The sequence below is a fragment of the Microcaecilia unicolor genome, chromosome 5 (genome assembly GCF_901765095.1).
Source record: "Microcaecilia unicolor chromosome 5, aMicUni1.1, whole genome shotgun sequence".
Taxonomy (NCBI): Eukaryota; Metazoa; Chordata; class Amphibia; order Gymnophiona; family Siphonopidae; genus Microcaecilia; species Microcaecilia unicolor.
This window is the reverse complement of record NC_044035.1, coordinates 362,749,645-362,762,362: the sequence shown is the minus strand read 5'-3', so window position 1 is coordinate 362,762,362 and position 12,718 is coordinate 362,749,645. Positions and strand designations below refer to the sequence as shown.

General features: G+C 45.6%; 1 protein-coding gene across 1 annotated transcript in view; it reads right to left on the bottom strand.

Moving 5' to 3' along the window:
* The window catches only part of LOC115471006 (polycystic kidney disease protein 1-like 2), a 99,104-nt gene that overhangs the window by 37,923 nt on the left and 48,463 nt on the right, over positions 1–12,718 (bottom strand). Inside the window, exons 13-14 of the mRNA XM_030204674.1 lie at positions 11,820–11,921; positions 1,139–1,317 (exon numbers count right to left, since the gene is read on the bottom strand). Of these exons, the coding sequence (XP_030060534.1) occupies positions 1,139–1,317; positions 11,820–11,921 (281 nt within the window). The remainder of the gene's footprint in view (positions 1–1,138; positions 1,318–11,819; positions 11,922–12,718) is intronic.

Here is a 12,718-nt window from a genome sequence, read left to right as displayed (position 1 = left end):
AAGTCCCTCTTTACACATTACAAATGCTGGACTCCTTAACTTCCCTATGTGCTACTGCCAAAAATCAGTGCTAAGTTCCTTTCCTTAAAGCCTACCTCTTTACCACTGCTTTTGACTCCTAACCACTACTCACCTGCCCTGTCCTTTTATCCTCACCTCTTTATTCCCTTACCCTTAATTGTTCTGTCTGTTTACCTGTCTTATCTAGATTGTAAGCTCTTTGAGCAGGGACTGTCTTTTTGTGTATGGTGGGCAGCGCTGTGTATGCCTTGTAGCGCTATAGAAATGATAAGTAGTAGTTTTCCTTCTGTTTTTAGACTTAGGTTTATTTATGCGATAAACCATCTTAGAGTGAACATTTAGGTGCCAACTAAAATTAGGATTGCAAATTTAGGGGCCCAGCCCTACGCAGTTATTAAAGGGGCTCAATCAGGATCCTAAGCGGAGAAGTTATCGATGTGGCTGCCGTTAAGTCATGTTATTTTACTGTTAACCCCAGTGATTAGTGGGTGTCATTGGACACAATGGGAGCTGTGGTGAAATAACACGTCTTAACAGTAGCCCACAATGAAAACTGCACTGGGCCCGATATTCTGCCAGAACTGATGCTGAACCCGGATATTTAATGCCAGGCTGTTTCCTTTTGGCGAGCTCAAACTTAACCGGGGCTGGATGGTTACGTTTATAGCGGCCAAAGATGGGACTGCTATTTAGGTGGTCCAATTTGGCCAGCAAACTCAGCCAGCCAGCGCTTGAGTATTCGCAATATAGCCGGTTAGCCACTTGAGGATCATAAAGAAATTATTCCACTGAGAGAAAAAAAAAACCTTCTGTGATAAACAGTTTTTATTGCTTTTGAACGAGGCCAAACATGACGAATGCAAGGTCTTCCTTCAATCTAACATACTTACTATTTTGCTTTCTCTTTGCTCACCATCTTTATTCCATCCCTCACCATTCTGCACATAACCATCTTAGTTCAGGACCCAGGGGATTTCCAAACATTTCCATTCAGTGTTTATCAAGGAGCCAGAGTATTTGTAGCAAGTGTTGACCAAGGTCTCCAACTGTTCTCATCCACTGCTGGCCTTTTGCCCTGCCTATTCCTAACCCTTCCTGTAGCAAAGAGGGAACTCACCATGATTTAGCACTTCCGGAAGCTTCATGCCACAATGTGATGCTCTCAAGATCCCCCAGAGGGAAGGGGGTGGTCAGCAGAAAGATATCCACACTACCATCTTGGAAGATTTTCTTCTTTGGTTCTGTCAAGTGACGGGTTTCACTTTGCCCCATGGACCCAGAAAGGGTTACGAAAACCTGAAAGACAGCTGGGAGTTAGATCCCTATACTAACAGTTTATCATCCTTTCTGCTTGGGTCTACTAGCCAAACTTCCTGTCCTCCGTGCCAGAATTCTGCACCTTCACATTTACATCATTCTCTTTGTACACCCCTTTGACACTGGTAGGAGAGAGTTATGTTATTTAGCTTCTTATATGGAGATTATTATAATTCTTTGTTAAATACTCCTAAGGTTACAAGGAGAGGGGCTTTATCACATCACATGGTTCTTTCTTCCTTCAAGATGCTGTAAAGAACTTTCAAAACTCTTCCCTGTGCCCCAAACAAAATTCCTGTGATACTCACTCTATTATGCTAATTTTTGGTGGTGGGGGGGGGGGGGGGGATACAGAGAAAGTTAAAGATGTGACTGTTACATAATGTTAAACTCTTTTTATAATAGGGTCCTGGGGCAAAATATTCTTCCACGACTTTCTTCTAAGGTTCACTAGGAGAAATAAACCATTTGTAATTTATGATTTAATTCTAGATGGTAAACTTGGTCTGCTGCTCAGGGAAGATAAGGTAATAGTAGAAAAAAAACCGAATTCTTTGCCTTCATCTTTACTGAGAAGGACATTGGTGTCTTGCCCACCCAGAAACCTCCTTTAATGATGATGACTGGGAGCAACTACAACAAATCCCTGTAAAACTAGAAGATGTAATAGATCAAATTGACAAACTAAAGAGTAACAAATCACCAGTACCGGATGGTAGTCACCCCGTGGCAGTCATTGCTTTTTTTTTTTTTAAGCTGAGCACCAGATGCGGAATTAAATCCAGCCATGTCTGGGCACCAGCACTGAATATCCGAGGCTAATTCACATTACCCTGGCTGCTGGAGCTTATGCAGATCCCAACCAATATTCTGAAAACACACCTCTTTAACAAAGCTTACAAAAGTCACCCTCAATGATACAAATCATCCCCCAATCCACCAAAACACACCTAAAACACTTCTCACACAACCTACCCAACATCCACCCATCTAAATCCTCTTTTACCTCAGCTTATGACCAACTGTATTTAAATCATGTACTGGCTTTATCATAACCTTACTCTGTAAGCCACATTGAGCCTGCAAAAAGGTGGGATAATGTGGGGTACAAATGCAATAAATAATATTCAAGTGAATATCAGCCAGGACCTACATAAATAATTATTGCCCAGATCCCAACCCCCCACTCAAGATTCCCCCTCTAACATCACTCAGCCTCTGAAGATACAGCAAGGTAGGCTCGAGCTCCCCACCCTCTTCCTGGGCCTTAACAAAATCCCTGATGGTCTAGTGGTAAAAGGGCAGGGGCAATGCCCACTCACTCCTACGAATGTCAGAGGCCACTTCACATGGTTGTGGTAGCCATTTTGAAGCAACCTCCTACGTGGGCAGGAGCAAATGGGCTTTGCTCCTCCTGCCCATTTACCACTGGACCACCTGGGATCTGTCAAGATAGGCCCAGGAGACCAGCAGAGAAGGGTTGGGCCTACCTGGCTTGATCTTTGGAGGGTGGGTGAGAGGGAAAGGAGATCAGGTCTGGAGGATCAGGATGAGAGGCAGCCAGAACCTTTATCTAGAAGGTAACTAGGCACCGGTTTGAATATCAGCCGATGCCCAGGTTACCTTCCCCACAAACTTAGAACAGCCTTTTTTCTTGCCCAACTTTATCTGGGTTTCTAGTCAGTATATCACTGCTAACCAGCAAGGTGGCCACTCCACCCTAGGCCGTTCCTAACCTCACCAGTTAAGGGTTGACCATTAAGAGCCAGTACTCAGTGGCACTGTTCAGGTAAGTGCCGCAGAAATTTGCTGCTTAGCCCCAGCCAAGTGATGTAAGTGGAGGAGTGGCCTAGTGGTTAGGGTGGTGGACTTTGGTCCTGGGGAACTGAGGAACTGAGTTCAATTCCCACTTCAGGCACAGGCAGCTCCTTGTGACTCTGGGCAAGTCACTTAACCCTCCATTGCCCCATGTAAGCCGCATTGAGCCTGCCATGAGTGGGAAAGCGCAGGGTACAAATGTAACCAAAATAAAATAGATACTATTGGAGATTCTACATGGAATGTTGCTACTACTGGAGATTCTACATGGAATGTTGCTATTCCACTAGCAACATTCCATGTAGAAGGCTGCGCAGGCTTCTGTTTCCGTGAGTCTGACGTCCTGATGTCAGACTCACAGAAGCAGAAGCCTGCACGGCCACATTGGTGATCTGCAAGGGCCGACTTCTACATGGAATGTTGCTAGTGGAATAGCAACATTCCATATAGAATCTCAAATAGTAGCAACAGTGGAGGAGTGGCCTAGTGGTTAGGGTGGTGGACTTTGGTCCTGAGGAACTGAGTTCAATTCCCACTTCAGGCACAGGCAGCTCCTTGTGACTCTGGGCAAGTCACTTAACCCTCCATTGCCCCATGTAAGCCGCATTGAGCCTGCCATGAGTGGGAAAGCGCAGGGTACAAATGTAACAAAAATAAAATAGATACTATTGGAGATTCTACATGGAATGTTGCTATTCCACTAGCAACATTCCAGGCTGCGCAGGCTTCTGTTTCTGTGAGTCTGACGTCCTGTGCAGGACGTCAGACTCACAGAAGCAGAAGCCTGCGTGGCCACATTGCTGAATGCTGATCTGCAAGGGCCGACTTCTACATGGAATGTTGCTAGTGGAATAGCAACATTCCATGTAGAATCTCAAATAGTAGCAACAGTGGAGGAGTGGCCTAGTGGTTAGGGTGGTGGACTTTGGTCCTGAGGAACTGAGGTCGATTCCCACTTCAGGCACAGGCAGCTCCTTGTGACTCTGGGCAAGTCACTTAACCCTCCATTGCCCCATGTAAGCCGCATTGAGCCTGCCATGAGTGGGAAAGCGCAGGGTACAAATGTAACAAAAATAAAATAGATACTATTGGAGATTCTACATGGAATGTTGCTACTATTGGAGATTCTACATGGAATGTTGCTACTACTGGAGATTCTACATGGAATGTTGCTATTCCACTAGCAACATTCCATGTAGAAGGCTGCGCAGGCTTCTGTTTCTGTGAGTCTGACGTCCTGCACGTACGTGCAGGACGTCAGACTCACAGAAGCAGAAGCCTGTGCGGCCACATTGGTGATCTGCAAGGGCCGACTTCTACATGGAATGTTGCTAGTGGAATAGCAACATTCCATGTAGAATCTCAAATAGTAGCAACAGTGGAGGAGTGGCCTAGTGGTTAGGGTGGTGGACTTTGCTCCTGAGGAACTGAGTTGGATTCCCACTTCAGGCACAGGCAGCTCCTTGTGACTCTGGGCAAGTCACTTAACCCTCCATTGCCCCATGTAAGCTGCATTGAGCCTGCCATGAGTGGGAAAGCGCGGGGTACAAATGTAACAAAAAAAAATCTCTTTGAATATCTGCCCCAAAATTTCTAACCTGTAACTAGTAATCTGAAACTATCATGTAAAATGCACCACAGTACCTGAGGACATAAGGACATAAGAATAGCCATACTGGGTCAGACCAATGGTCCATCTAGCCCAGTATCCTGCTTCCAACAGTGGCCAATTCAGGTGACAAGTACCTGGCAGAAACCCCAAAAGTAGCAACATTCCATGCTACCAATCCCAGGACAACCAGTAGCTTCCCCCACGTCTACCTTAATAGCAATTATGGATTTTAGACAGATCTTTTTTTAAACCCTGCTAATCTAACTGCTTTTATAACATTCTCTGACAACGAATTCCACGGTTCAATTACACGCTGAGTGAGGAAATATTTTCTCCAATTTGTTTTCAATGTACTACTCAGCAGCTTCATTGCATGCCTGTGGCACACCCCCCTCCCAAAAATATAACAACCCCCCCAGCATGATTAGTGTGTGATGATAGGCAAATTACCCACACAACGCGTTTCACGATAAATCTTTTTCCCCACATTAAAACACATGCAACCCTGGTGTCACCACGCAGTTCCAGGCACCATGTAGCTCTTCGGGTCAGCATCCACCTGAGTCGTTAAAAAAAGTCTTATTTCATACTGAGCTGGATGCAGGCTGGGGCCAGACTTATTCCGGTAGGCTGTAGGGTTTTAAAGCTACACTTTTACTTTATTTCTCTATCAGTCTGGGAGCAAAATAACTTCACTCCATAATTTATGAAACAAATACAAAAACTTTACTGGAACGCTGCAACAGGCAGGTACAGTGGCGTAGCAAGGGGGGGCGGGAGGGGCGGTCCGCCCCGGGTGTCAGCTCAGGGGGGGGTGCTCCCTGCCAGCTCCCCCCCTCGGCAAATCGACACCCCCCCCCCTGACCAGCTCCCGCACCCTACCTTTAAAAAGAATATCGGGAGGCGAGGCGCAGTGCCTCGCGCCTGCCCTGCACGTAAAAGAAATGTGGACCGTTGGGTCTTCCCTCGCTCTATCTGTCCCGCCCTCCGCTGACGCAACTTCCTATTTCTGCAAGGGCGAGACAGACAGAGCGAGAGAAGGCCCGACGGTCCACATTTCATTTACGTGCAGGGCAGGCGCGAGGTGCTGCGCCTCGCCTCCCGATATTCTTTTTAAAGGTAGGGTGCAGGAGCTGGTCGGGGGGAGGGGGATGTCATCGTGCTGCACCCGGGGGAAGGGGTGCAACGGCGAACCGCCCCGGCCCGGGTGGCAGCCCCCCCTGCTACGCCACTGGGCAGGTATCCAAACTTCAGACTTTTCTTGTAACAAAACAGCTTCTTTTATATCCAAACAGTTCAACTTGCTGAAAGAGTTTTTTGTGCTAGTCCAAGACTCTTGATGTAAAAGTCCCAACTCTTAATTAATAGTCTCTTTATAAATCCTGGGGTATTTACATATTTACAGCACCACCAGTCCAATACCCATCCTTTCTGGCAGAATAAGCCAAGGCTGTGTTTGCAACGCTTTCTGCCGCAAGCTGTCCTGCTCAGTTTTATCCAGCTGCCAGACCTACTCAAGATCAGACCTCCCTGTCTGTCTTTCCTCCAGAGGGGCACTTCCCAGAACTGCTCCCTCTGGCACCGAACAGGCTCTTCTGTTCTGCTCCCGGGATGGGTTAACCCTTTCTACCCACCTCTTAATTCAGCCTTAGGTTATTGGACCTATCCAGGATACCGTCTCTCCTCACAGGTCCTGGTGGAGGTGAAGGTAACCAAAGACCATGTGCTCTCTAATCCTACCAACCTCCTCCCAATTATGACACCCACTGTCAGTTACTCTTTGCAAAACCTCCTTCTGGGCTGGGCTCCACTCCCACCCACTAACGCAAAACCTCCTTCTGGGCTGGGCTCCACTCCCACCCACTAACACTGCCGTCCCTACTTCCAGTGTCTTTGGAGAGTTTCACAGCTTAACTACCATGTAGTATAAATACAACAGCAAGAGAAACTCCCTTATATGTAGCTAAACCCTGCCCGGTGCATCCCAGGATGCACCAGGCGGGGCAAGGTGTGCCATTTTGATGGAGCACCCAGCAGGAGGAGGGACTAAGATTCCGTCCCTCCTCCTTTGTCAAGGTAGAGTGGGAGGCAGCCACCGCTAGGCCACTAGGACTAGTTTTCGGGATGGGGAGCATGGCCAGGGGTCCCACTGGAACATGTTTCATTTATTTTTGGAGGGCGGGGGAGTTTGGGGGTCCATCGGACCACCAGGCTCTTATGTCTTGGGGGGGTTGGGGGTCTGAAGTCCATTGGACCACCAGGCCCTTACGTGTTTGGGGAGGGGTGGGAGGTCTGGGGTCCCACTGGACCACCAGGGTTTAGTGATTGAGGCTTTAGGGTCCACCAGACCACCAGAGCTTGACAGCGGGGCTGGCATAGGGTTTGCAGTGGGCGGAGCAGCCTTCTTTCGCATGCTGCCCACTAAGCATTGGGGAGGAATTTTTTTTTGTTGTTGTTACATTTGTATCCCGCACTTTTTCCCCACTCATGGCAGGCTCAATGCGGCAGGCAATGGAGGGTTAAGTGACTTGCCTAGAGTCACAAGGAGCTGCCTGTGCCGGGAGTCGAACTCAGTTCCTCAGTTCCCCAGGACCAAAGTCCACCACCCTAACCACTAGGCCACTCCTCCACCACCCTAACCACTAGGCCACTCCTCCACTTGATAGCGAATGACCTCATCTGCATGGTCATTATGCTATTCCATCCTGCACTCTGGCCTCCAAACATTCAGGAAATGTGGACCACTAGACTGGCACGAATGGCCTCTAGCTCCCACGTTTACTTTTGAGCATCTGGGCCTAAGTGTTGCAGAAAGGAAACTCTGGTCACAACTGGTGATGGGTGATGTCCTTATGTTTTTTGGGGTCTGGACCTACAGTAGCTCCCTGCAAGCACAGAGCATCCAAACTCATCTGCTGGGCAACATCGATTGTGAATAGTCACATAACTGTAGAAGGTGACGCCTTTTCTAATAGGCAGCATGTACAGTAAGAAATTGCAGGTTGACTGGAAGAAATGGGTAAAGTGAATACATGGAAGTTTCTGGATTAGGGGATGGAATACTGAACTTGAAAGCATGATGGATTTCAGCATGGCTACCCAAATTCTCAATACCTCTACATGTGAGAACAGCGTGAAGATGGTAGAAGATGTCCGGAGAAACCAAGCCTGCACTGGTCAAAGCTTTTCTTATGAGAACTTAGGACAGGGTCCTTTCCTGAACAGCGAAGGGTCTATTTACTAATTACTTGTGGGAGTGGCAAGTTCATGACAGGATGGAATCTCAAATGCATAGGTCTTTTTACGTTGAAAAAAGAAAGATAAAGTGATTAGAAGGAAGGATGATAGTTTAAATGCTAGTGGTCATAATTGGAATTATTCTTCTTTGTTTTATTCTCCTAGGCCACAGCTAAACTTGTATAGCCCAGTCCAGTTAAGTAATCCAGTGCTACCAGAAGAAAATGACAAATCATTTCATAGGTTTTTCCAGAGCACTCTTTATACAGACCACTAGGACGAGAGTAGGGAATTATGGAACTGAGAAAGTTAAACTTATCTTTTTCTCAGAAATGCAAGAAATTGTCTTAAGTGAGCTATTGACAAAATGCTGCCTTAGCTGACCTAGGAAAAGGCCAGATATAGAAATGAACAGCTGACCTCTTTATCTATACTGACAAAGAAAGGCCTTCAAGGCGGGGATAGTGCTGGGCAGACTTATACGGTCTGTGCCCTGAAAAAGGCAGGTACAAATCAAGGTAAGGTATACACATATAAGTTTATCTTGTTGGGCAGACTGGATGGACCGTGCAGGTCTTTTTCTGCCGTCATCTATTATGTTACTACGTTACTATGTAGATAAGAGAGGTTAAAAGAAGATCTGAACAGTATTTGTGAAAGATAGGGTTAGGGTTAGAAAGGTGAAGCATTTTCTGTAGAAAACAGATTGTAAAGGTTAGTCTATTATTAAACGTAATTGAGAAATGCTATGTAGTAGGTTTTCCATTGACCTATGCCTTTACACTTTAGACTTCTAGCATACTTGCTTAGATTAAGTTCAGCTTTCTAAAAAAGTATGTTATGCTGATTCTACGGAATTCTGTATAGATGAATCAATTACCTCATATGTGCTTAAGGGTATAAATGTAAGCACTAGACTGTCATTCTCCAGGGAGACTTGGAAGGAGAGAGCTGTCTCTCCATGTCTTCCCTCCTTGTTCCAATAAGATATATTATGCATCTCTAATAAAGAGACTAATTTTACTGATCCTGTGTGGGATAAATGCATTTTATTTTCTATAAATTTATACACCTTCAACAGTAGGAAGGAAAAGAGGAAGAAGACTTAAGGTCTTCAAAGCTGGCCAACGCTATCCCTGCAACATTGATTACAGATCAGGGCTTCTTGTACAAAGCCACGCTAGCAATTCCCACACGGAAAATGACAGGAAGCCCATAGGAATTGAATGGACTTCCTCTCATCTGCCGTACCGAGAATCGGTAGCGCAGCTTTATAAAAGAGGCCCTTAACTACTACTACTACTACTATTTAGCATTTTATAGCACTACAAGGCGTACGCAGCACAAACATAGAAGAAAGACAGTCCCTGCTCAAAAAGCTTACAATCTAATAGACAAAAAATAAAGTAAGCAAATCAAATCAATTAATGTGTACAGGAAGGAGGAGAGGAGAGTAGGTGGAGGCGAGTGGTTACAAGTGGTTACGAGTCAAAAGCAATGTTAAAGAGGTGGGCTTTCAGTCTAGATTTAAAGGTGGCCAAGGTTGGGGCAAGACGTAGGGGCTCAGGAAGTTTATTCCAGGCGTAGGGTGCAGCGAGACAGAAGGCGCGAAGTCTGGAGTTGGCAGTAGTGGAGAAGGGAACAGATAAGAAGGATTTATCCATGGAGCGGAGTGCACGGGAAGGGGTGTAGGGAAGGACGAGTGTGGAGAGATACTGGGGAGCAGCAGAGTGAGTACATTTATAGGTTAGTAGAAGAAGTTTGAACAAGATGCGAAAACGGATAGGGAGCCAGTGAAGTGACTTGAGGAGAGGGGTAGTATGAGTAAAGCGACCCTGGCGGAAGACAAGACAGGCAGCAGAGATTTGAACCGATTGGAGAGGGGGAGAGGTGACTAAGTGGGAGGCCAGCAAGAAGCAGATTGCAGTAGTCTAAACGAGAGGTGACAAGGGTGTGGATGAGGGTTTTGGTAGAGTGCTCGGAAAGAAAGGGGCGGATTTTACAGATGTTGTAAAGAAAGAAACGACAGGTCTTGGCAATCTGCTGGATATGAGCAGAGAAGGAGAGAGAAGAGTCAAAGATGACCCCAAAGTTTCGAGCTGAGGAGACAGGGAGAATGAGAGAGCCATCAACAGAAATAGAAAACGGGGGGAGTGGGGAGGTGGGTTTGGGGGGAAAAATGAGAAGCTCGGTTTTGGTCATGATTAATTTCAGGTGGCGTTGAGACATCCAGACAGCAATGTCAGACAAGCACGCTGAAACTTTGGTTTGGATGCAAGGTGAGATATCAGGGGTAGAAAGGTAAGCGACTTCGTTCTTTAACCAAAATGTGAGGGTGTCAATGTTTAATTGACATAGAGTTATACTTATCTGAAAACTATTTTAGTGATGTTATTCAATGTCAGAATGCTAAAATCTGAGGAGACTTCCATGACACTACCCAGAGAGAGCCACTGGAAAGAATTTTAGTGGAGGCTGCGAAGACATTATCCAGTGAAAGGCTGATAGCAGAGAGAGCATATTAAGTCAAGTGGGTAGCAGTGCCCCCCCCCCCCCAAGCAGACCGCTGACTGCCTGGATTTTCACTGACACTGACCAGAGAGCTGCTTACACTGAATATCCAGCACATTTAAAACAACGCTGACCACTTCCGGCGGAACATTACCCCACTGTGTTTTTCCTTTTTCAGTACTTGTTTTTAAAAAAATGTTTTTGGTCTCTATATTTTACTGGAATCTAAATATAAATTTTAAAAAATAATAAAAAAGTCCTTCAAAATGTATTTGCTGTATTTTATGTTGATTAGCCAATGATTTGCAGGGGGAATATACTTACTGCATACTGTATATTAAATCAAGCTTAGCCTTTTCTTTAGTTAATTCTCAAACTGACTGTCTGAAAAAATGTCCCTTCTTGTCCTCTTAATTGGGATAACAGACCATAAAATCAGGAATGTGCTTGGGGTGGGCAAAAAGACACAAGGAAACATGGGAATATTTCTCTTAGGGTAACTTGAAAAACGTAACAATTAAGGGATTTAAGTGAGTTAGAGAGGCTTCTGCCTGCTTAAACGCTGACCGTTGGACTGGAAGGGGATGTTCACATCACTTACATCTCCTCTGACCACTGTGGATCTGTCCAGTTAGTGCCGGGTGGAGTAAGATCCGCAAACTCCAGCGATATTCAGGCGATGCCACACACCCAACCGACAGACCGGACCAAACTAAATGCAACCGTACTTTTTCCCAGTTAGTGCTGCAGGTACCAGCTCTACATATCGGCCGACACTCGCATACTACTACTACTACTTAACATTTCTAAAGCGCTACTAGGGTTACGCAGCACTGTACAATTTATACAGAGGGACAGTCCCTGCTCAAAGAGCTTACAATCTAGAAGACAAGTGAACGGTCAGTCCGATAGGGGCAGTCAAATTGGGGCAGTCTGGATTTACTGAACAGTAAGAGCATAACTTTCGGATCCTCGGAAGACCCGGATAATCAATGCTGGAGCCTGGACATCGCTCAATATTGAACATCCAAGTCTAACTGAGCTTCGGGCTGTCAACGGCTTTAACACCTACACCACTCACTGCCATGGGTTGAATATCAGCCACTCACTCCTTTGGCTTTTAAGGAAATTAAAACATAGGATTCGTCAGTTCATCTCTCTCCTCTCCCACATCTTCTAGCAAACCAATGCTCAGTTAGCCTCAGAGGCTGTGTCCTTTCTCGTTACTCCCTCGGGGTACAAAGTTCCTGCTCCAAACCTCAAGCACTGGTAAAATTACTGACAGACTATAACAGCTACTTACTTTGGAATTTACAGATGCTCCTTTGCAACGCCCAGTAAACACAGTGACCAGGTAACGGTAAAGGGCACAGGGGTCATTGTCTGGCAGGATGATCACACTGAGCTGATAAAATGGTATAAAAGTGAGAAAAAAAACCCCCACTTTAATTCTCCAAGGGATACATAGGTGAAACACAATCTATTTCCCCAGAAATGATCAGGGTCCTATGGAGTTATGTCTGATTTTATTAGGATAACACGGGATTCAGCTCTCTAACCGAGGTATTGAATGCATTTTAACAAAGACATTCAACTCAGAATAAGGACATCCATATCAGTTTGCCATTGGTGGTGTTAGTATTTTAGTACAACAGCCTGTTCTAAAACACATGAGAAATGGACGCCCATGTGTTCGAGACATCCAGCATCAACATCATTTCACAAACTGAAATGTCCACTTTGAACGGGGAAAAGAAGGGACACGGACATCTTTCTGGCAGCCTACGAAGACCCAAGTTATAAAAGAGGAGGCACATAGACCTCCCTGTGGAATTGGAGATTAGCCAAAAGATTAAAGTTGAAAGCCAAGAACCAGGGACCCAGGTTCAAATCCCACTTCAGCTGATTTCTTTTTCAAATTGTGAGCCCTCCAGGGACAGAAAAATATGTACAGTACCTGAATGCACAATGCTTCGATATCCTTCAAGCTTGCAGGTTTCCTATATACCACCTGCAAGTGAAAGGGCAATGAACTGGCGTACATTCAGGTACTGTACGTATTTTTCTGTCCCTCAAGGACTCACAATTAAAAAAAAAAAAAAAAGAATCACTAACAGCTGAAATGGAACTTCAACCAGGATCCCCTGGCTCTAACCATCAGGCTACTCCTGAACTCTGCCTGGCCGTCTATAAAAGACATTA